The sequence below is a fragment of the Mirounga leonina genome, unplaced genomic scaffold, assembly GCF_011800145.1.
Source record: "Mirounga leonina isolate KUSES-001 unplaced genomic scaffold, KU_Mleo_1.0 Mir_174, whole genome shotgun sequence".
In the NCBI taxonomy this organism is placed as follows: domain Eukaryota; kingdom Metazoa; phylum Chordata; class Mammalia; order Carnivora; family Phocidae; genus Mirounga; species Mirounga leonina.
This window is the reverse complement of record NW_023270451.1, coordinates 1540213-1563942: the sequence shown is the minus strand read 5'-3', so window position 1 is coordinate 1563942 and position 23730 is coordinate 1540213. Positions and strand designations below refer to the sequence as shown.

General features: G+C 36.6%; 1 protein-coding gene and 1 non-coding gene across 3 annotated transcripts in view; both read left to right on the top strand.

Moving 5' to 3' along the window:
• Positions 1 to 1685: 1685 nt before the first annotated feature.
• The window catches only part of BCAP29 (B cell receptor associated protein 29), a 48174-nt gene continuing 26129 nt past the window's right edge, over positions 1686 to 23730 (top strand). Inside the window, exons 1-6 of one of the 2 annotated variants that reach the window (XM_035020363.1) lie at positions 1686 to 1762; positions 2190 to 2296; positions 6343 to 6443; positions 10884 to 11034; positions 12162 to 12297; positions 16994 to 17102. In XM_035020363.1, coding sequence (XP_034876254.1) covers positions 2205 to 2296; positions 6343 to 6443; positions 10884 to 11034; positions 12162 to 12297; positions 16994 to 17102 — 589 coding nt within the window. In that variant the 5' untranslated portion in view covers positions 1686 to 1762; positions 2190 to 2204. Of the gene's footprint in view, positions 1763 to 1822; positions 1915 to 2189; positions 2297 to 6342; positions 6444 to 10883; positions 11035 to 12161; positions 12298 to 16993; positions 17103 to 23730 lie in introns of those variants that run through there. The other variant, XM_035020364.1, reaches the window with a different exon arrangement.
• LOC118021441 lies at positions 20380 to 20517 on the top strand. The gene has a single exon (XR_004682183.1). It is a non-coding gene; the product is annotated as a small nucleolar RNA U109 (small nucleolar RNA).

Sequence of the window (23730 nt, the reverse complement as noted above, 5' to 3'; positions counted from 1 at the left end):
TAAAACTAAGATGCATGAAACTCTTTAAATGACATTAACTTCATTACATTTCAAGTCTTCTAGATCCTACAAGATTGAGAGCTTGGTAAATACACCTGTACCTAAAATGATAAAATTAGTTTTAGTCCCCCACATTTTATGTATAAAATTTTGATAACCAGTCTGGCAATGATTATATATTTGAAATATTTCTTAGAAAAATTTAATTTTTAATTTAAAAACCTAATTTCCATACCCTGTTTTTAGTGATTTATTTATGATGTTATTTTTATGCCTCCCAGCAGTTGATGATAATTTTAATTTTTTTTTATAATTTTAAAGTTCCATGGTCTGGGAGTGTTACTAAGAGAATTTTGTTGTTGGTGAATGTGCCACTGCAAGAATTAAGTATCTCAGTTAACTATTAAAAGTTACATAGTTAAGATATTAGTCTATACTACCAACATGAAAACTGTATCAGGAGACAGTTATCTAAAACTGCTTAATTCAAGTGTTTGGCAATATTAAATGAATCCATTTTAAACTAAACACTGTGTTGCCATATTTTTTAGGCACATTCTATACTTTCTTTTTTCAATTAACATATTTTTAAAGATAACTGGCTTTTTCACTTGATGTAACATGTAAGAATAGGGAGCTATAGTCAAAATTTGTAATTTTTGTGTTTGTAAATTAACTCTGAAGTGAATTACACTAGTGTGTGTGCACAACAGCATAGAGTACGGTGCACAGCCTTCCAAAGGAACCAGTGTGGAAGAGCATGGAGTTCTAAACGCGTTTGATTTAAAAAAAAAAAATACCTTCCTTATAGTTAATTTATAGTCTTTTTTCTCTCTTTTCTGTGTGATCAAGTATATTTGTGATAAGAAAAAGCACCCACTTAAATGTATTTTTAGGTTCTATAATTATCTATTTAGATCATTTAATATTCCCAAAATAATTCTGTCCAGGAGGTAATACTGTCATTTGCATTTCTGATACCTTGTCAATATTTTAAAAAAATTAATAGTGTATTCACGCAATTCGAAAATCTGGAAAATATTAACTGAAGGAACGCAGCCACACACATTGTTTTGTCTCCCTCTCAGTCCCCAAACATCTCTCTAGATTGTATGGTCTCTTCCCAGCCTGCAGACAGAGCAGGGAAATGTTTTGAAGCTGCATATTTTTCCACGTTCTCACAAGAACAAAATGCTGCACAACCACCAATCCGGAGTCTTCCATTTAACTCTAGCGCAATTCCGGACAGTAAGACCGTTTCTACCAAAGACAGACGGAACAGGAAAGGACAGGAAAAGAGCGCCTTTCAAACAGGTCCACCGAATTCGCATCACCCTATCGAACCCTCCCGCTGCGGCGCCATTCCTTCTCCGCGGACCCCAAGAAGCTCTTTCGGAAAACGTCGGTTACCCGCGCCCCTCCCACCCAAACCACACTTTATTAGAAATTTACAGTCGGCTCTCTCGAAGAAGTTGACGGGGGAACCCCAAGCACGCGGCCCAAAAGTCTGAGTCACCCTCTAACTCCACCATCAATTAGAAAACCATTATTCTAATAGTCCTCACGCCGTCTGCGACCTCGGCGGGCTCCGACCCCGCGGTTCCGGTTTGGGAGCCGGCGGGGCGGGGGGGGGTGGGGCGCTCTCCTCCGCCCCCCCCCCACCGCTCCCCTCCCCGCCCCCCCTCGCCCCGCCGCGGCGTCTGACGTCCCGCGCGTCGGCTTGCGCGGAGCAGCGAGGGGAGCGAGGCCGGCCGCAGGCGGGGTAAGGCCGGCGGGGGCCCGGGAGTCGCGGGCCCCGAGGCGGGGAGGAGCGCCAGGCCGCGCGGGGCGGCGGGGTCGCGTCTCTCCCCCCGCGGTTGAACCGCGGCGCGTTCGCGGAGTGGGAGGGCCCCTCGTCGCGGGCGTTAGCGGAAGGTAGCGTTAGGTTGCTGTGGCTGCGAGGTGGCCGGCAAGCACGTCCTCCGCCGCCTCGTCGGTTCCGCAGGGCTCGCCCGGGAGGTGAAGACGCGGGCCTCCCGGCCCACCCTTGACCGTGCCCCACCCCTCCGCCGCGGGTTAAGGCCAGGCGCCTCGGGTTAGAGTCGAGTCGGAGCCCCCGTCGGTCCCCTGGACTAAAACATTGCGCCCCAGGGCCCTTAACCGAGTTCTTTTCTTTGAAAGGCAGCAAAGTAAACGGTTTCTCTATTTAGGTGCGAAGAGAAAAAATGACACTCCAGTGGGTGGCAGTTGCAACCTTTCTTTATGCTGAAATAGGACTTATTTTAATCTTCTGTCTGCCTTTTATTCCTCCTCAGAGGTAGGAAACCTCCAAATCGTTACAATAAGTATAAGTTACAGTAAGTACAGGAAGGATGATTAGCTACTTTAGACTGTTGAGTGTGATACCGGAAAAGTTTTCTTAAGATTAAAAAGTTTTGAATGCTGATTATATAAAAGGTGCTCTTTAAACTCACAAATATTACGTACTGTCTATCACTTTATATCCCTTTTGGTTCTGTTGATTACAGATATAATAAAGCCGTGGTTATACTTTTAATGCATGTCGTCACCAAACCTAACCTTGTTTATTGTCCTGAGTTGGAACAATGAACTAAAAAAAGGGAAATGGATAAATGATGTTAACAACATGCATGGGTGCAGAAATGTTTCGTTGGGGCAGTGGAACAACAATGTAGAAAGTTAAGCCAGTAAATGATTCTTGGTGGTGTTCTTATGTAACCCAAAGATAGCTTCATTAATGTTTAAATGGCAATTTTACCACTTTTTTCCATACACAGAAATAATATATACTAAAAGTGCTGAATATGGAAAGTACCACAACCATACATTAGCGCTAATTCCTTAAAGACCTTCAAAGGTCTTTAAGTACAGTACTAAGTATTTAAATTGAAGCCTTGGCTCACTTTACCCTTGTAATAATCCTCATATTGCTCAGTTTGGGGGCTGTGGGGGATGGCTGTTAGTAGAGTGGACACACAGTGTACTATTAGTTTCAGGTGTACAACCTAGTGATTCAACTTCTCTATGGTTATGCCATGCTCACCACAAGTGTATCTGCCATCTGGGGAGTTCAGTTTTAGATCCAGAAAGTTGATAGTATGAATGGTGAAATGCACTTTTAATAAAAATGTTGCAACACCTTTCTTCATGCTCATGACATAAAAGAAAATCTTTCATAAATGAGATCCTAGAGATAAATTCAGTGAGATCCCAATACTGGAAGAGACTTATGAAAATTTTTACTTTGACTCAGCATCCAGGTGATCTTTACATCTCTTAACTTGCTTCTTACCTACCTAGACTGCTACTCACTTCTGTCCTTGTCTATCAGCTATGCCATCACTTCTTCCTTACTAAAGAAAAAAAATTGAATCATACTGTAAGAAGGAACATTAGAGATCATTTTTTTCCAACCCACTCATTCAGTAGTCTAAGTAGTCTAAAGTCATCTAGCTGATCCATGGCAGGCTCCAGACAAGAATCTGGCTTTCAGCCTAGTGCTTTTTCTACTCTACCTGCTCATCCTGTCCATTTGTTTCAAATCTCTATAGTGCCCTGTTAGCTTTTTGGTAGTAGTTGCAACAAGAGAGTCCTTTATTCAAGAAAAGGAAAGATTTTATTTATAAACATCTGATTTATAAATAAGGCTTAAGAATTTGCAAATATATATATATGTATATATATGGTCAGTTAATATTTTCTGCGTGAAAACATTCCATAGATTATGGATCTTTTTCTTCTTGCCAAATATTTTTTCTCTATACTATTCAAGTAGCTCTTTGATATATATGTAAATACACAGATTATATATAGGCTCATGTACAAATATACACAAGAAAATATGGTGTATATATATATATATATATACCATATATATATGAACACAATTCATTTATAGTATGTCCTTACTGTGTGTAGTCACATCTTTTAATATTTTATACATGTATCACCATATCTTCAAAGAAAAGGCTTCAATCTTTATTTAATTTGGCTATTATTTACTCACATAACCCATTGGTTAAAGACACATAGTTACAGGGGCGCCTGGGTGGCTCAGTCGGTTAAGCAGCTGCCTTCAGCTCAGGTCGTGATCCTAGGGTCCTGGGATCGAGCCCTGCATTGGGCTGCATGCTCAGCAGGTAACCTGCTTCTCCCTCTTCCTCTGCCTGCATGTCTGCCTGCTTATGGTCTCTCTCTCTCTCTCTCTCTGTTCAAATAAAAAAATAAAATCTTAAAAAAAAAAAAAAGACATGGGCGCCTGGGTGGCTCAGTTGGTTGAGCGACTGCCTTCGGCTCAGGTCATGATCCTGGAGTCCCTGGATCGAGTGCCGCATCGGGCTCCCTGCTCGGCGGGGAGTCTGCTTCTCCCTCTGACCCTCCCTCCTCTCATGTGCTCTCTCTCATTCTCTCTCTCTCAAATAAATAAATAAAATCTTTAAAAAAAAAATTTTTTTTTAATTAAAATTAAAAAAAAAAAAAAGACACATAGTTACAAGTCAGGCTTCCTAGGTGTATGTCCCAACTTTGCATGTTACTGCATGACCTTGGGCAAATTATTTACCATCTCTGGCCAGTTTCGCCATCTGTAAAATAGAGGTAATACTTAGTACCCACCTCATATAGTGATTGTGGTGATTAAATGAGCTAAAATATGTAAAAGTGCTTAGAACCGTAGTATAGTAATGACTCAATATATAACAGCTATTATCATTTCCTCCTTGAATTGAGTATTAGTAGAAACTGCTCGTTGTTCCCTGTAGGAAATCTTTTTTGTGTTCCCTTTTATACTGACCCTTGAAATGTGAATTTGCATTGGGACTTAGATGAAGGTATTGCCACTTATCTTCTCTTTCTAAAAATATAAAATTTTTGTAATGAAAAATTTGATTAGCATCTCTGGAATTGGAAGCATAGAGGCAAAGGGACTTCGTCCATCTATATTAGTCTCCCTCCTCTTACCAACTTCAAGTTATTACTTAGGGTTGTTTTCCAAATTTATTAGTTAATAATTTGTCCTACTCTCTTAAAGTAAAACTTTTTTTAAAGTTGTATTTGGAGTTTTATTAGGTGCTTATTACTTTTGTGTCTCCTTTGGACTCCATGAATCTGTTATTCATTTAAAATGCCCTCGTAAGGGGCGCCTGGGTGGCTCTGTCATTAAGCGTCTGCCTTCGGCTCAGGTCATGATCCCAGGGTCCTGGGATCGAGCCCCGCATCGGGCTCTCTGCTCTGCAGGAAGCCTGCTTCTCTCTCTTCCACTCCCCCTGCTTGTGTTCCCTCTCTCACTGTCTCTCTGTCAAAAAATAAATAAAATCTTAAAAAAAATAAAAATAAATAAAATGCCCTAGTAAAATAAATAAATAAATAAATAATAAAATAAAATGCCCTTCTACTGGGCCGCCTGGGTGGCTCAGTCAGTTAAGTGTCCAACTCTTGATTTCAGCTCAGGTCAGGATCTCAGGGTCATTAGATTGAGCCCCATGTTGGGCTCCACATCAGGTGTGGAGACTGCTTGAGATTCTTTGTCTCCTTCGCCCTCTTCCCCTTCCCCTGCTCATACACATATGTGTTTACACTCTCTCTCTAAAAAAAAAATAAATAAAATGCCCTTGTACAAAGTTTGTTACCTTTCCAATTGTGTGGTGGATTGCTTTGTCATTCTTGGTCATTTATAACCCATACTTTCTTACTTCTGTGTCTTTGCTTGTGCTGCTCAAACTGTCTAGACTATTTTTACCCCATTTTGTTTCCTCTATGTTCACATCCTGATCTAGGTGGTAATTACATGAGTAAATACATACATAAAAATTCATCAACCTATTTAAGATTTTTGTATTTTATGTATGTAACATCTCAATGATACTTTTAATTCCTTTGTGGTAAAAATAGAAAAATTCTTTTACTTGGAGCAGATGTAAAAATATATAGTGCAGAGTTGGACTCCCTATTCCTGAAATGTTGCTGATTATTAGACTAATAGGTCTTTGTTATTTCTGAGTTATTACCCGGATTAGAAAAAGATATAAGGTGATAACTTCTATCAGCAATATAACATGTTACTATAAGAATTCATGTATCTTTACTTTAAAAGTTATTTTTGCTGTAGAATGTTTAAGCCACCAGACAGAAGATAATGTCAGATTATCATTAAACTTGAAAGAGTTGTTCTTTATTTCATGAGCCATTCTTATATCAGAAGTTTTCTGATATGACATAAAAAATTAAATTTCTCTAATTCTTGTCACTCACTACACAGTTACCAAAATGTTAATTGAATATTTGCAAAGCATTTCAAAATCTTTTGATCTTTTTTACACCTAATGTAATTGTATTGCTTTACAGATGGCAGAAGATTTTTTCATTTACTGTCTGGGGTAAAATTGCAACTTTCTGGAACAAGGCTTTCCTTACTATAATAGTCCTATTGATTGTTCTGTTTTTAGGTAAGTACTGGGTTCTTCTTTTGATTCGGCTTAACTCTGGGGACTTTTTTTATTAATGAATTCATTGGGTTTTTAATTAACTAAGTTGATGTTGCTGTTGGGGTACAGTAGGCAGGAGCCATCCTAGGATAGCCACCGTGTATGCCACTGTTCTATGAGAAAATGTTTCCCATGCTCCATACCACCAGCCTCTGAAATGAATTTCTTTTTATAAAACTGGGAACAGCTGGTGTGAGAAGGTATGAGTAGGCGATTGTGGGATGTGATGTGAATGGGTTGTGAATGGGTTCATGCCTCATTTCAAAATGTCAATATTTGTCTCATGGTGTGCTATTGTTATCAAGTAAATCTCCAGCCATGTAAGAAATAACAGTAAAATTGGGCGCCTGGGTGGCTCAGTCAGTTAAGCGACTGCCTTCGGCTCAGGTCATGATCCCAGGGTCCTGGGATCGAGTCCCGCATCCCGCTCCCTGCTCTGCGGGAAACCTGCTTCTCCCTCTCCCACTCCCCCTGCTTGTGTTCCCTCTCTCGCTGTGTTTCTCTCTGTCAAATAAATAAAATCTTTAAAAAAAAAGAAATAACACTAAACAATTAAAGGACAATAAGAAAAATGGGTCCCAGCTCTACCATCAACTAACTAAATGCCTTTTGGAATGGCATTTCATCTCTCTGAGCTTGGTTTATCCATTTGCAAAACAAAGCAAGAAAAGGCAGTCATTTCTGCAGCTCCTTCTGGCTCTAGTATTGTGATTTTTTTTTTTTTTAAGTAATCTCTACACCCAACATGGGGCTCAGACTTATGACCCCAAGATGAAGAATCGCAAACTCTACCAACTGAGCCAGCCAGGCACGCCTGTAGTATTATGATCTTTTAACTCTAAAATTATCACAAGAATTTCTACCGAAAACTGCCACATATCCATATAAGGAAGGAAAACGGTAGTACAAGGTTTTTTTGGTTACATATATCAGAAACCAACTGGAGCTCACTTGAGCAAGAAAGGGGAACTTATAATAAAATACAGAGTTGTTGTACAGCAGTTCAGGGAAGGAAGGAAGCCAAATTCCAGGAAGGGACTAGTCTTAGGAACTGAAGTGTCCTTTTCACGTCCCTTCATTGCTCCATGGGTCTACTTCATTCTTCCTTATCCCTGTGGACTCTGTTCTCAACTATATAGCTGTGGGCACCATATAGTTGCCAAGTATCATCACTCCAGCCATATGCCAGGATTAACTAGCCATTTCTGAATCCCAGTTCCAATTATAAAGAAAATAAATGAGCCAGCTAGTACTAAGTATCCAACCTTTGTCTGGTAAGCTATGGCCGGGGATAGGAGTCACAAAGCAGAACCATGACCTCTGGCTGGAACCTGCTTCTGTGGGCAGAGTGGGTAATTAATTCTCAGAGAATAGGGACATCATGGATGGTTAATACAGGACCTTTGACCTTGGATTGTAAAGGCAGGCAGATAGGGACCTATGCTTTAAGCCTCAGTGTTTCCATCTCAGAAGAGGGTAATTACACCTGCTCCACTGAGGTGTTCAAAGGTTTAAATGCAGTAGTGAATGTAAAATACACAGTCCAGTGTTCTTATCCACCAGAATGACAATGGTATAAATTATGGAAAACCAGTAATTACCCAAGTTTCATTTATACTTTACTTTCAAATTTATTTCATTTTTCTTGTTGGTTGTTTCTCTAATAAGGTAATTATTACAAGGTGTTCGTGTTCCTGGAGCCAGTACTGACTGAACGTGTGTGCATATGTGTGTTTTAAGGGGTGGGAATAGGCAGAAAGGAAGCAGGAAACCAGGAATATGTTTAGTGTCAGCAGAAATGCATCCCAAGAATTTGAAAGGTTCCACGAGTGATCCCAAAAAAAAGGCTGTCTCCATATGGTTTCTAGAAAACTGACCATACGTCACACCCTGCCCATATGATTGCCCCTGTTTCATTTTTCAGACACAGTTTCCTTGCTTTAATACAGGTGATTTTATTCTGTAGGTGGATTTGTATGGCCATTTACATTTATAAACTTCATTGATATTATTTATTAATCTTCAGCATTTCTGCATAATGGATCCTGGAATATTTTTATTTAAAAGCCAAAGAAGCTGAATAACAAGCATAAGCATCCTTCATATTACTATGTGGCTTCTTTGGCCTGCTTAAAATAACTCATAAATACCATTGTGTTTGGGGTTTTTTTAGTTGTCTCGTGCTGGTTGGTATGCTCTTACTATATTATTGTGGCAATCTGAGAAATATATTATTGTGGCAATCTGAGAAATAGAGGAAATAGCCATTAAGATCAAGAAAATTTTTTTAAGATAATTTAAAACACTGGGGTACCTGGGTGACTCAGTCGGTTGGGCTTCATGCTCAGTGGGGAGTCTGCTTCTCTCTCTGCCCCTCCCCCTCTTTGTGTGCACCTGTGTGCTCTCTCTCAAATAAATAAAATCTTTTTTAAAAAAAGACTATTTCAGGGCACTTGGGTGGCTCAGTCGGTTAAGCGGCTGCCTTCAGCTCAGGTCATGATCCCAGGGTCCTGGAATCAAGCCCCACATCTGGCTCCCTGCTCAGTGGGGAGTCTGCTTTTCCCTCTCCCTCCACATGCTCATGCTCTCTCTCTCTTTCTCTCTTGCTCACTCTCAAATAAATAATAAATAAAATCTTTTTAAAAAATAAAAAAGACTATTTCATATACCTCTCTGCAAATAATTTTGAATACCTAGATGAAATGGATAATTTTGTAGAGAAATATAACTTACCAGATGAATTCTAGTAGATATAGAAAATTTAAGCAGACAAATTTTCTATAGAAGAATTACAGAAAGTTAAAAAAAAAAGCTACCCCCATCAGAAAAGAATAAAACCAGATAGCTCTGCAAGAAATTCTACCACTGCATACTGCTACGTGGTACAACACAGATGAACCTTGAAAACATATGCTAAGTGAAGGAAGGCAGACCCAAAAAAAAAAACACATAGTAAATATTTGCTTTTATATAAAATATCCAGAATAGGCAAATTCATGGAGACAGAAAGTAGATTGGTGGTTGCTGGGAGATGGGGGAAGGGCAGAATGGATTTGGGGTTTCTGAGGGGGTTGATGAAAATATTCAGAAATTAGTGGTGTTGGTTGCACAACTTTGTGAATATACTCAACACCACTGAATTATATACTTTAAAGGGATAAATTTTAAGGTATGTGAGTTATAACTCAATAAAGTTGCTATTAAAATTAAATAGGGGCACCTGGGTGGCTCAGTCGTTTAAGTGTCTGCCTTCGGCTCAGATCATGATCTTGAGGTCCTGGGATCGAGCTGTGTCAGGCTTCCTGCTCTGCGGAGAGTCTGCTTCTCCCTCTCCCTCTGCCCCTTCCCCCTGTTCGTGCTCTCTTTCACATGCTCGCTCTCTCTCTCAAGTAAATAGATAAAATCTTTAAAAACTAAAATAGTAGTTTAAGCGGCCTCAGTTTTCTAACTGGAATCTCTTTCCTGTGGCAATAACTCTTTCCTAAGAATGCTGATGGCTACATGAAAGAAGCAGTCTGACTTGTTGGCCCCACTGATCTTTGAGACACCTAAGGGGCAGATACCTTACCTAGGACCTACAAGAATCCAGTGACTTAAGAGTGCACTAAATATAGATAGGAATAAGCTGAAATCTGTTTTCCACTAAAAAGAAATAGATCCCCTGTAGCCTCTGAGACTTAACGGAACTGAACACATCAAAAGTGCAGCTCTCTGAATGTTTCTAGTAGCAGATGCCGTCCATGTGCCCGTTGGGGGAGCACATGCCCCCATAGGTCAAATTCCATTTTAACCTATGCCAGTGGAAATGTCAGTGTAACCAAATATTTCTAAAATCTCAGTAAAGTCACATTACTATTACTAGGATTAATTATTAATAATATTTTAATATATTAATGTTACTTTAATAATATTACTTTAAATAATTTAATTTTACTTTAATACTATAATAATTTGATAATATAGAAGGAATAGTATAATAAAATGCTAGTACAGTCAGGAAAATAGGATAACCTCTTGGACTTGATTGGAATGGGAGATGACCTATATGCTACTGTCAGTAGGTTGGATTTTACTCAATCTATTAGGGATAGAAAGAGTGAAGGATAACAGTTTGCAGTGTAGCTAGAGATGAGAGACAGTACAATTATAATAAGCCCTAGATAAAGAGTAAAAAAAAAAAATCCTGTTCCATTCAAAGGTTCCCACTAACATCCATTTGCAGAGCATCTCTTTTAAGTATGGTGCCCTCCCAGGGATAGTAGAGGAAAAGACAAAAAGAGAGCCCATACCAAAAGTCCATTATTTAAAAGTCAATTCAGTTGTTCTAAAACTGCTTTCCATTTTAAGAGTAATTGTATATTATTAAAAGTCAAAATAATGTTTTCTCTTTTTCTCTAATAGATGCTGTGAGAGAAGTAAGGAAGTATTCCTCTACACCTGCCATTGAAAAAGGCTTAACCAGCAGACCTGGAGCCTATGAACATGCACAAATGAAACTTTTTAGGTCTCAAAGAAATCTTTACATTTCTGGATTTTCATTATTTTTTTGGCTGTAAGTTTAAAAAAAACACAATGTTTATGTTTCTCTTCCTCATTTTTCCTATCTATACTATAGAATGCAGATGAAATACCCAAATGATAGTCATGACGGCTTGTAAGTTTGCTAGGTCCATAAGGCCCTGCGTGATCTGGCCTTACTTCTCCCTGGAGCCTTGACTCCTACTATTCTCTGACATTCACACCATGTTCCACCCACACTGAGCTTCATCTGCTCATGCACTCATTCTTGCAACAAATATTGAGTTCCTATTGTGTACCTGACTCCTTCCTACTTCAGGGTCTTCACACATGCTTTAACTTCTGCCAGAACACTCCCCTCTTTCCCGGGCTAACTTTCTATTCATCCTTCAGCCCCTTTCACAGAGAATCCATTTATGATCATCACTCACCCCAGAAGCAGGTGGTTGATCTCTGTTATATGCTTCCATGGAGCTTATCTATATATGTATATTTTCTGAGTATCATTCATGGTTGCAAGTAAATACTGTTTTAACTCTTTCCTCCCCAACTAGAACCTAAACTCCCTGAAGGACTTTGTCTCATTTCCTGCCGTGTCCGCAGTACCCAGCACAGTGTTTAGCAATTCTGAACACTTGGCAGAGGAAATACCTGTTGAATGAATATTTGAAGATACTAATTTCTATTTCTAACAATGGAAGTTACCCATAAACCGATATGAATGAGCAGTTTTTAGGCTTGGCCAGCCTCACACAATGCTCTTTAAATAGCAAATATCGAGGTGGGGGGCGGGGAATCAAAGAACAAAAATGACTTCTCTTAGTCGCCCTGCCACACTGTCTGAAATTCTGTTTCTCCTCCTCCTGGCCAAAGGCCTCTAGAAAGAGGATAATTAAATTAACAAGTACTGCTGAACCTGTCTTCCAAATGCTAGTCTTATAACAAAGATTCCAAAGGAACAAGATACAAGCTTGTTTTGACAGAAGGACTTAGATTAGAAAAAAAAAAAAGGAAAGAAACAAACAAGCATATGTCTTCCCTAAACATTATCTCCCTCCACCATACCCATACCTAAAGGGGAATCATTTGACAGTGACTGTTTATCTTAAATCAGTTTCTAATGATTAGTTATACAGTACTTTGATGTTTTTGTTTGTTTAGAGTGTTGAGACGTCTGGTTATCCTTATTACGCAGCTGGCTAAAGAACTGTCAAACAAAGGAGTACTTAAAACTCAAGCAGAAAATACTAATGAGGCTGCCAAAAAATTCATGGAAGAGAATGAAAGACTAAAACGGGTATTTAAATTTGCTTTTTGAAAATGTGTGTAAATGTTCTTGGTTTTCCGGAGGTATATTATTTTTCAGTATCAAAAAGGACATTTTTATAATTTGTAAGCAAAAAGCGACCATAAGTAGCAATATTGTTCTATGAAATGATTGTTTCAAAGTGTCTTATTCTCCCTTAGATTTGTTTGTTCTCAGTTTCCCTCCATAATAGAATGCCAATGAACCTATTTTAATGCTATTGAACGTATTTCCTATGATTAAAAGAAAAAACAGTGCTGGGAATATGGATTTTAATTCCTTCATTACCATTAATTTTACTTTATAACTAAAGCAAATCTTTATTAAGTCTCTATGTTTCCATTTTCTTTTCAGTTAAATTATTTTTTAAATAATTTTTAAGGCTGATTTTTTTTTTGTTTTTCTTTTAAATGTTCATTAATGTAGGGAGCAGAGGAAAGTAGTTAATGCTAGATTGATGACTGCACATAATGTTTAAAAATCTTTAATTTGGCCATGTTGCTGATACTCCTTTGAGAACCCTATGCTGTAATTCCTCTGCCATTCAGGCAGAGTGTATATTAGGAACTGATGTTTTCCCTATCAAATAAAAAGAACAAATGAGAAAATGATAGCTATAAAATTATTTTTTTCTTAAGTATAAAATTTAGGAATAAGATGTCATAGCTTGAGTGTTTGCTGTTCATATTAAGTCCCATAAGTTTTCATAATTCTACTTCTTAGAAGAAAGTGTCAGTGGAACCATTCAGAAGTGAAACAAATTTTCTTAAAAAAAAAAAAGCACTCCTAAAATAATAAAATAAAATGATTTTCCTATTATAAATTAATGAATTACAAATAGTCAATTATGTATTACCCTGTTACATTTATGTAAAAAGTATTGAGCTTAATAGTAGAGAATTAAAATACTTATCTTAGTCCTAGAGCCTAGCCTCTTATAGAAAGAACTATAAATACCACCCTTTTTCTAAATGAGTTAGTCAATACATAATACAATAGAAGGTTTTCCAGAACCTATTAAATAAGGCAAACCTCACTGCAAAAAAAAATTGTGTTTGATGCTATAATGGTCACCTATGCAGAACCCATGTTTTATTTCTAATGATGTCTGCTTTATTTTTCCACTACAGCAAAAAGGTAAAGAAATACCTTTTCTCATATAAAACAGCATTCAAAAATGTTTCTTTGGGGGTATTGTAACCAGCATCTTTTAAGGAAACTTTTAGAGAATAGCATCACTTTATTTTTTACTTTGTTCTGTTTTGAAAAGGCATTGATCCATAGATGTCATGTAAATTTCCCTTTGTAGTAAATATAGTTCTGGGAAATCAAGCTTGTGGTATTTCTGTATTCAAAAGCAGGCAATAAGTCATGTCTGCTTTTTTGGAATGTTTCAGCAGCAAAATGAGCCTCATTTTGTACCTCAGTATTACTTGTTTCATTTCCTATCCTTTGATCTTATTTCAAAATGGTAAAAGTAAAAACAAAACCCTCAAAGCTTTAATATATGATGGCTAAACTCAAAAGCACCCAGCATTGTATTTGTAAACTTACTGTGTACCTATCTTGATTTAAAATTATGCCCATCGTGTTAGAGTAATGAGTTCTAATTACTAACAGAACACTGCTTTCTTCCTCTTATTCTTTAGTTGTTTTCCTTTTACGCATCAGCTTTAAGAAAATGGAAAGCGTTTTTGTAAAGTTTTGGTACTATTATTTTTTTCATATACACCATAATTAACATAGTTAAATTAGTCTTGTCCTTCAAAAAAAGCACCTTCCTCAAAACGTTTTTGAAGTTTTCTTTTAGTATTATTTTCACAAGTTACCCTTGCAAGGAAATTTATTTAATGACTACTGATTCTTTGATTCCTCCACAATTTCTCTTCTTTTTTTTTTTTTTTTTTGGTTTGTTTTCCTCCCCTTTGATTCCATGCTGTCCTGGTTCCCTGCTTCCTGTATTGGAAGGATCCAGTCATTGGCCCCAGATCATCAGAGACACCTAAATATGCTGAGCTAAAGCTAGCACACAGTAAGGAGAAAGTTTGTGAGCTGCACATTAATACTGTCAGTGCCCAAAGTGTAACTAATTAACCAAGAAAAGCCAGAGGTCAGAATATCAAAGATCACTTCTGTTTTGAGATATTTCATGTAGATTTTGAAGTATTAGCTAAAGAAAGATAAAACTGCTGAAACAACTCTTTATTCTCTATCAGAGACACCTTATCTAATGGAAAGCACTTTTACTGTGAGATCCAAGAGACTTAGGTGTTAGTCCTAACTCTACCAGTAATTAGCCTTGTGACCTGGGGCAAGTCACCTCACGTGTTCTCAGGTCCAAGGTCATAAATATAGCTAACACTATGCCAGGTACTGCTTCAAATCCTTCACAGTAAGGTATTAGTTCTTAATTCTTGCAACAACCCCATGAGGTTGGTACTATTATTATCTGTATTTTATATATGAGGAAATGGAAGCACAGAAAGGCTAAGTGACTTGCACAAAACCACTCAACTAATTAATAATGACAGAACTAAGATTTGAATCCAAGCAGCCTGGCTCTAGAATCCACACTCTTAACCACATTGTTTTGTGCCCCTTGTATGCTGTCTTCTAAAATGACTTGCAGATGGTGCCGGAGACCCCTTTCTGTTCCGATCCTCAGTTAATGAAATAATTATAAAAGACCAATTAACTTTTAATTTAACTGCTTTAAAATAACAACAGTGATGGAGCTTTACTTCTTACCAGTTTTTTTCCCAGCCACTGGCCACAGTGGTATAAGGTAGGTGGGACAGGGAACACATGCATTATTGTAGCTAGTAGCTAGCTATTGAATTTCAGTTCCAGGGCTCTTGGTCGTTCTCCAGCATCAAGTCACACATAATAAAATTGGACAAGTTTGCAGGTGAAAGCTTATTTACAAGACCAACACAAACCCAACTTTTCCAAGTCAATGGCATAATAATTCAAGCAGTCAGTATAAACATTCCTGCAACTCAGTGGTTCTCTTCCAATTTGAGTAATCACCGGAGACTGTGTGAACTGAATTCAGTGAAGTAACAGCTAGGATTATTTTGAACTCGAAGTGGGCAACAAAACAAAGATTTGGAAAAAAATCTTGCTGCTTCCTGCTCTTTAAAAAATTTTTTTTAAATTTTGAAGATAGGAGGCTCCTTCAGCTTAAGTATGTACTTTAGTGTTTGTCTCCTAAAAAACTTGGGGTCATATATTCCTTTAATATATGAGCTTTAATTCCTCCTTTTGAGCTGCCTAAACTCAATTATAACACGATAGTACTGTATTTGATCTTATGCTACAGTTTTTATGCTCTTGTCTCATCCTTTCCACTAGATTAAAGTTACATGAGAGCAGAGACCATGTTAGTCTTACATTTTTATCCCTTATATCACCTAATTGTAAAAATTGTAATCTATTTGCATGTAGCCCATGCTCAGTAGAACTTTGTGAATTTTGTTTATTGGATATACCAGCTTACATTAGAAAAGGAATTACCCTGCAGTAGAAATTCTTTTCTTCCACTTTGTTTAAAATTGGCCTGAGCTGCTTTTTTTTACCTGACTATGGAAACTGTCAATATCAAGTTGCTGCAACTTTTATTTATTCCAATAACCCATGCCAGTGTATACATATTTTTCAGACATTAATCTAATTTGCCTTTCTTGGTAACTTAAATATCTCAAAATTTCTTTAAGATAAGTAAGCTTCTTAATTCTATTAACAATAGTAGTTTCCTTTTAGACATACAAATTGTGAAATTTTTACTCCATGAATATTTTTATTTTAGTAAATATTTTAGTATTCCCATCTTAATTTTTCTTGCCTAGAAAAGATAATCTGCAGGGACACCTGGGTGGCTCAGTCAGTTAAGCGTCTGCCTTTGGCTCAGGTCATGATCCCAGGGTCCTGGCATGGAGACCTGCATTGGGTTCCTTGCTCATTGGGGAGCCTGCTTCTCCCTCTGCCTGCTGTTCCCCTGCTTGTGCTGTCTCTCTCTGACAAATAAATAAAATCTTAAAAAAAAAAAAAAACAGAAAGAAAAGATGATCTACAAACATACAAAAAACATTTTAAAAGCCCTCATAGATTTTAAAATATAAAAAACATTGTAAAAGATTAACTGAATAGGAGTAATTTGGGGACTATTCAATGACTATTCAGAATTAGGTAGAATTTTCCAAGCATAGAGATGGCACTATCATTTTACACTTACCCATCCCCACCCTGGCATTATATTCCTTTTTTACACATTGGTCTGCATAAAAATAGTCTAAGTAGACAGCTCTGTAATTGGAACATAATGGTTTACCAATTAATATCATCCTCGGAACTGTTTTTTTCCTTAGATTTACATCACACACTTAATGGAGGCATTCACATTACTTACCTAAATACTTTTCCAAAACATAATTTTAATTATAGCCCAACCAGAAACTAATTTTCATTTCAGAGATTTCAGCCTTAGTAAGAAGAAATCTTTTTGTTTTTCCAAATACCAAGTTTCTATCAGCAAAAGTACATTGTAGAAAATTACAAAATACTAAAAGGACAAAGAATCAAATAAAGACCCAATAATTTTAAATATGTTATCCAGCCTATTTCCTGAAATAATATGTGGTTGTTGCAGTCTAAGCTTACTTCTTTCCATAACTCTCTTTTCTGATAGCTCTTGAAAAACTATGCCAAGGAAGAGGAACACATTTTGGAAGCAGAAAATAAAAAATTAGTAGAAGACCAGGAAAAACTGAAAACTGAATTAAAGAAGACTTCAGATGGTAACTTCGTGTGCATGTGCGAAAGTAGAAAGTGTAGCATGATATTTTATGTGGTTACATTTCACTGTTTTCCCTAAAACAAAACTAATGGCTCCGTGTTCTTCTGGCTAAAATACCAAGAGTGACCTATTTATAAATTCCTGCTCAAATATGAAGATAAAACATGGTTTTGGCCAAGAGAAACATGCTCTGTTATGCAGAAAAACATGTAGGTGTTTCAGATCTGTGTTGTAAATACAGATGTTCCTGTCTTAGCACAAGAGCTATGTTCCTGAAAAGTTGCTTGTAAACACAGTTTTGGAAAATGAATCACATTTTTCCATCATAGTATATTGCTTCTTTGAAAGAAGCAATCGGACAGTTTTGGTTACAGGAAAATATATTGCTTATCTCAAACCCTAATATTTCCTACCTTCCAGATATAAGGAAAGCATTCCCTGAAAAGAGATGGATAGTGTAGAGTAAGCAACAATCTGGGATTGTTGGCAATTTGAATGACTTATTCTAAAATACATTGCAATCAGAACTTGGGAAGGCAGCTATTTCTTCTATGATTTTTTGTTTCTTAATAATTTTGATAGCATTTTCTTCTTCATCAAAGAAAAAATTGTTATTGCCTATAGCCACATAACACAGAAAAGTAGGTACCCCAAGTCCAGTGTCATCCCAGGAAACTCTGAGTAAAAATTTGTGGTTTGACCCCTGGGCAACATCCCTGCATATAACAGATATTCCTTAATGTTGTCCAGACAGTGGCAGACCTCTCAGCCTGCCAGAGTTAAGATAATGATCAATGCATAGACCTTCTCCGATTTCAAATCTCTTCCACTACTTTATGTTGGAGGTAAATTGGAAAATGTTCAGTGACTGAATCAAGGACCTACTTTAGACCATTTGTAAGTTTATATTTTTTTAAATAGACCTCAGCTTACAAGTTTTTTATACCGTAACTTGCTTTATTGATTATCTATTTACAATATTTGGATAGAGTTTACTTCATCAAGATGTATTTGAATTTGATATGGAAAGCCCAAAGATAAAAGCTGACTCTCTAAAAACAAAACAAAAATCCATAGGCTATTTCATATGATACAAAATTCTTTAATTGCTTTCCTACTTCTTATTTAAAGTGAAAAAAAAAAAGAATAGTTTAGAGACAGTAAGTTAAAAAATAAGTTACTCTTCTAGACGAGATAGGGTATTATGTAGTTGGTGTAGTATAGCCCAAAATTCATTGTTGATACTGTTGCCTCTTCTGTTGTTACAAAAGATTTGGAACATGATCAAGAAGTTTTAACACTTATATGAAAATAAATTTAGTAATCACCCACCCTCTACATTAGACGTTTAAGAAGAGAAGCAGTGTTTTTGGTTTTTTTTTACCCAACATAAAATATTGCTGCTAATCCTTTTGAAGAATGCAAGGAACTATTTCCAAAATGCCTTTAATTAGTATAAAAAAAATTGTTTCAAAATCTTGCTTTCTTTTTTTTATACCTGCCATGGCATGGATCCCTCTCTTAATGTAAGAAGGCTGGTACAAAAATAAAAGACAACAGGTTGTTTGCCACGCTACACCTATCTTAACTTTAGGCAGTTTAGTTTCTTTTTCCTTTGCCTTTCAAAAATCCCAACTTTAAGATATTTTGAGCTTTGACTTTATAAGGCTGAAATATAACTCTAAACCTAATATTATTTTAGAGTAATATAAAGAAACTCTATATTTCTTTAACAGACAATTGAGATGTTTGGAGTAGATGAACTCTTTGATAATATAGACATTGTGTTTATAATCTGATAGCAAGAGATACTGGCTTCTGTGTTTAAAGTGTAGACTACAAACCTAATTTCAGAGTGAATCAGTGTTGAGGTAAAAGCAGATTTTACCTGTTTGAGTATGTCCTGTTAGGTTTCTGCAAGATGTGTAATATTTTATGAACACATTGTATGTACCCAAAATTATTATTTCACATAACAGTATTAATGACCTTGAGAAGATCAAAGTTCCATTTCTAAAGGAGGTATATCTTTGGCTATGTTCTCTTGATATATTCCAGTCAAGTTCATTAAGACAAGAACTAAGAAATTACATAAATTAATAGTGCAAGAGATTCAGATGAATTCAGTAGCACAATGCTTTGTACCTATTACCATTCCAAAATCGTCATTGATTTCTCAACATTGAGGATATTAAGGCTGACAGTGCTTAAGAAATGTTTCAGAAAGTTCTTTTATATTTGAAAATTGAGTAGAAAAGCAGTGTGATTTGTCTCTTAATGGAGGCAAATAGAGTATTTCAATATAAATGTTCTTACCCTTGGTGTTTGTTTAATCTAAGCGAAACATTTTCTCCAAAGTATACTAGTGAAGATAAAGCATAAATACAAATGTTTATTTAATCTGGTTAGCCTCAAATTGGAAGAGCGGTGTTCTGAATACAGGTATTAAGAACACTCTATTAGTAGTGCCAGACACTCCATCAGTTTTTAATCACCAGCTCAGATTTGGACCAGAGTTAGTAAATTGTCTGTGCTTCAGTGCAGTAATATGACTCTAGTGATCCAAAAGAGAGCATGCATGTCCCAAAGCACCTAATTTATAGTCAGGACTAACTTAGTCAGGTGTAAGGACCTGATCTGTCATTTTTAATGATCTGTTTAGCAATAACTCTGATACCCCACTATGTGGAGTAATTGGGAAAGGGCACTGCCATGAAAAATGAGAACTTAGCTTTGAAGAATTTACAAAGTTCACATAATAATAATAAAAAAGCTTAGAAGCTTTTGTAATAAAAATAGATCTTGTATGCAGTGGAAAACCTTATGATGTCCAAGGAGCTTGACTTCAAAGGAGTCTCCCAGGATAGCTCCTGGTTTTTATTCTTACAAATAAATACCTTCTTGGCATTTATGCTTATAAATAAGTACCTTCTCAGTATATATTAACTATAGAAAATGTACCATTCAGTCATTGCTTGCATTCACGCAATGGTAAAAGTAGATATAATTTTAAAAGTGAGGGCGCCCGGCTGGCTCAGCTGGAAGAGTATGGGACTCTTGATCTCAGGCTCATGAGTTTGAGCCTGATGTGGAGTGTAGAGATTTCTTAAATAAAACAAAACAAAAATGTTTTTAATAAAAATTTAAAAAAAGAAAGTGATTGAGTTTCAGGGCACCTGGCTGGCTCAGTCAGTAAAGCATGGGACTCTTGATCTCAGGGTCATGAGTTCAAGCCCAACATTCGGCATTGAGCTTACTTAAAAAAAGAAGAAAGTGATTTTCATGTGGAAATGTCTCCTCCTTATTCCTTTATGAGCTGGAATGTATTCATAACATGCTACATCTTAAAAGGAGTTCTCAGAGCTGCCAGTCATACGGTGGAGGTTGAGTAGTAGCCTACTCTTTCTCCTACATAAAGGGAAAAGAAGAAGAAAAGACAAAAAAGTGATTGAGGCAAATTCCTGGATCCTGGTTTATCCTCCCTCCATCCCTCCTTCTTTCCTTCCTTCCTCCTTCGTTCCATCAGCAATTTTTTAAACAACTTTTCAAATAATTTAGTTATTGTAAGATCTTTTAACATGGAGCATAATGAAAATAAGATAAGCTTTTTATACAGATTTAAAACAGGGATGGGGTGCCTGGGGGTTCAGTTGGTTGAGCGTCCAACTCTTCATCTCCCCGGGGGTCTTGATCTCGGGGTCGTGACTTCAGGCTCCACGCTGAGCTCCACACTGGGCATGGAGCCTACTTAAAAAAAAAAAAAAGAAAAGTAAATAAATACAACTGAGGGCTTTCTAATTCCTTACAAATGAGTTATTTGAGCCATCTATCTATCTAAAAATACATTCTCAAAGTCTAACATAAGCATGTTTTACAGTTGAGAATTTTTGTGAGAACTATCTTTAATTTGTAGCTATATCAAAGCCATATTTTAAAGTTGTTAATAGTTAAAAAAATGTGTTGGTTTTGGTCATAGTTTTTGCTTTATTTCTTTTTAATGAGCTTTTATAATTTGAATAAGAAATTCAAATTTTTTTCTCCTCTGCTTATATATCTGGAAGTTTCTGCTTCTTTGCCATCTCCTTGCCTTCTTTTAATAACTGAAGAAGAGTCCATATTAAAAAATAATAGTACAGTTTATTTGATGGATGTGACAATAGGTAATATGTAATTAATAGTATACTAATTAAGCAAAAAAAATTGAACCAAACTATTAATAGCAGTTGTCTTTGGCATGTACAAAGAATTTATTATTTTCTGGATTGAAATTATTTTCTGTAATGAATTTCTTTTACATGTACAGTGAAAAGGATAAAAAAAGAAACTCTCTCCCAAATATCCAGGTAATCTAAGGCATTCGTTTTGGGGGCTTGAATTATCTAATTGAGTCTGTTCCCATCTTTACTTTGAGAGTAGATACTACATATTAGAAGTTGTTTAACCATTGCTAAGTGACATGGATCATCTTGCAAAATCTGAAAATATACTGGGTCGTTCTAGTCAAGTCACTGAACCTTTTTTTAGGCCTTAGTTTTCTGTAAAGTGAAGGAATAGGCTAGTTAACCTTTAATGTCTTTGTATCTCCAAATAATATAATTTAGCAAAAGTGACCATCAAGAACTATTTTTACTGTGGCTTTTTGACCCTTAAAATTGCATTTATTTTTCATGAGAGAAAATTTTTCACCGTAAGTTACCTTTCTTCCAAACTGAAGTTCAGCAGGTGGTTAATTAAGCCATATTCCTCACAGGAGAAAAATGTTTCATGTAGGCTTAGAATCATTAGGACAGGGCCTGGCATGTTTTATCTACCTATTAGTTCATAGCTCAAGTGTGTTATATGGAATGGGGCTACAAATCTTAACTCTCTTGGGTGAGACATAACCATTTCTCACTAGGTTATAGTGTGGTTGTTTGTTTAGACACCTATTAGAATACTGATATGGAATAATATAATTGCAGGAGAGGAGAAATGATTTAAGTAAAGAAATCCACATGTTCTTTTCATTATAAATATTGGGGAAATAAGAAATAAGACTAGATCTTCAGATCTTTTCTCTCCAAGAATCTTTCCTTATGGAATTATAACATAAAGTAGTCACTATAATGCTTAAACAGAGTACCTAATTCTTTTTCTTTTCTTTTTTTTTTAATTTTACCAGAGTTTTCATATACAGAAATACTAGAAGTCAAAAGTACTACAGGGCTTACAGTGAAAAATAGCAATTCCCTGAGACCCATCCCCAGAAACAGCTACATTCAACTCATTTAGTTGTTTCTTCTGACCTCCAGATTTCTAAATGCAATGTTTAGGTAGCTGTTTTTTGATCTTTCAGTGTGTGGGATTTTTCTCTTTGACTTTCTTACATGGAAGAGAAGAACTTTAGCTCTCTTGCCGAGCTCCTCAGACACATTTCCCATCCCCCATCATTCCAGTATAAGCATATCATAATTTTTCTTACATCACATTATTATGATGATTATTATTACTATTCATCATTGTCATGAAAACCCCTTTGCCTCTTTCCTGTGCTGCTACCCTCTTTCCTGAGTTCTGTGTTTTCCACTTTTTATTTACTCTCTCCTTTTGGTAGAACGTATCATCCAGTAGCTTCCTGAGGAAGAGTACATGAAAGGTAAACAATTTGAAGCCATGAATGTCTGGAAATCATTATTTTCTGAAAATAACTATCATTATTTTAGATTTACCCTTCGTTAAAAAATGCTTAACCTCAGAAATTTGAATGCAGTGCTCCATTATCTTCTCACTTCTGCTGTTTCTGTTGATATGGCCGGAGTCATTCCAGTACCAGATTCTTTTTGTATATGGCCTGTTTTGTTTTGTTTTACCTTCTGGAAACTTGTGGAATCTTCTTTCTGTCCTCAGGGTTATAAAATTTCATCATGAGAGAGATTTTAGGAGGCAGGCAGAACCAACAAGATTAGGGGAATGAGGGAAAGCAGAAATTTAAGATGACTCCAGGTTTCTAATTTGGTTGACTAGGTAGGTAATACTTTTAACCTAGATTAAGACCAAAGGAGATGTGGGTGCCTTCTTTTATTTGGAGAGAGGGAAAGCACATAAAATAAGTGTGGTTATAAATATGCTGAGTTTGAGGGGCCCTCAGGATATCCTAGTGAAAATGCCCAAAGTACAGTTGGAAATAAAAATTCAAAGCTTAGAAGAAAGGTCATCTCAAGCTAGAGTCTAAGCCATCATACATATGGATAATGCTGACAGTTAAGTCAAGGAGTTAATGGGAAGATCAAGGAAGACTGTATTGAGTGAGAAGAGGTCTGAACATAGAACTCTAATACATACCAACATTTGAGGCTTAGGCTGAGAGGAATCAGAGGTTCTACCTGATAACGATTCACCTCTGGCCGTCTAATTCTCAGTCATTTAGCTAGTAGTAAAGATCCCCTGGGTTCCAGGCAGACACCTCTACTTTGCAATGTGTATTAATAATATGAAGCCTGCTGACGACCAAGAAGGTATTTATAATATAAAATGCTAAGTATAATTATAAAATTTTCATCTAAAATTTTAAAATATCTTTGAGGGGTACATGGCTAGTTCATTCGGTCGAGCATCTGACTCTTGGTTTCAGCTTGGGTTATGATCTCAGG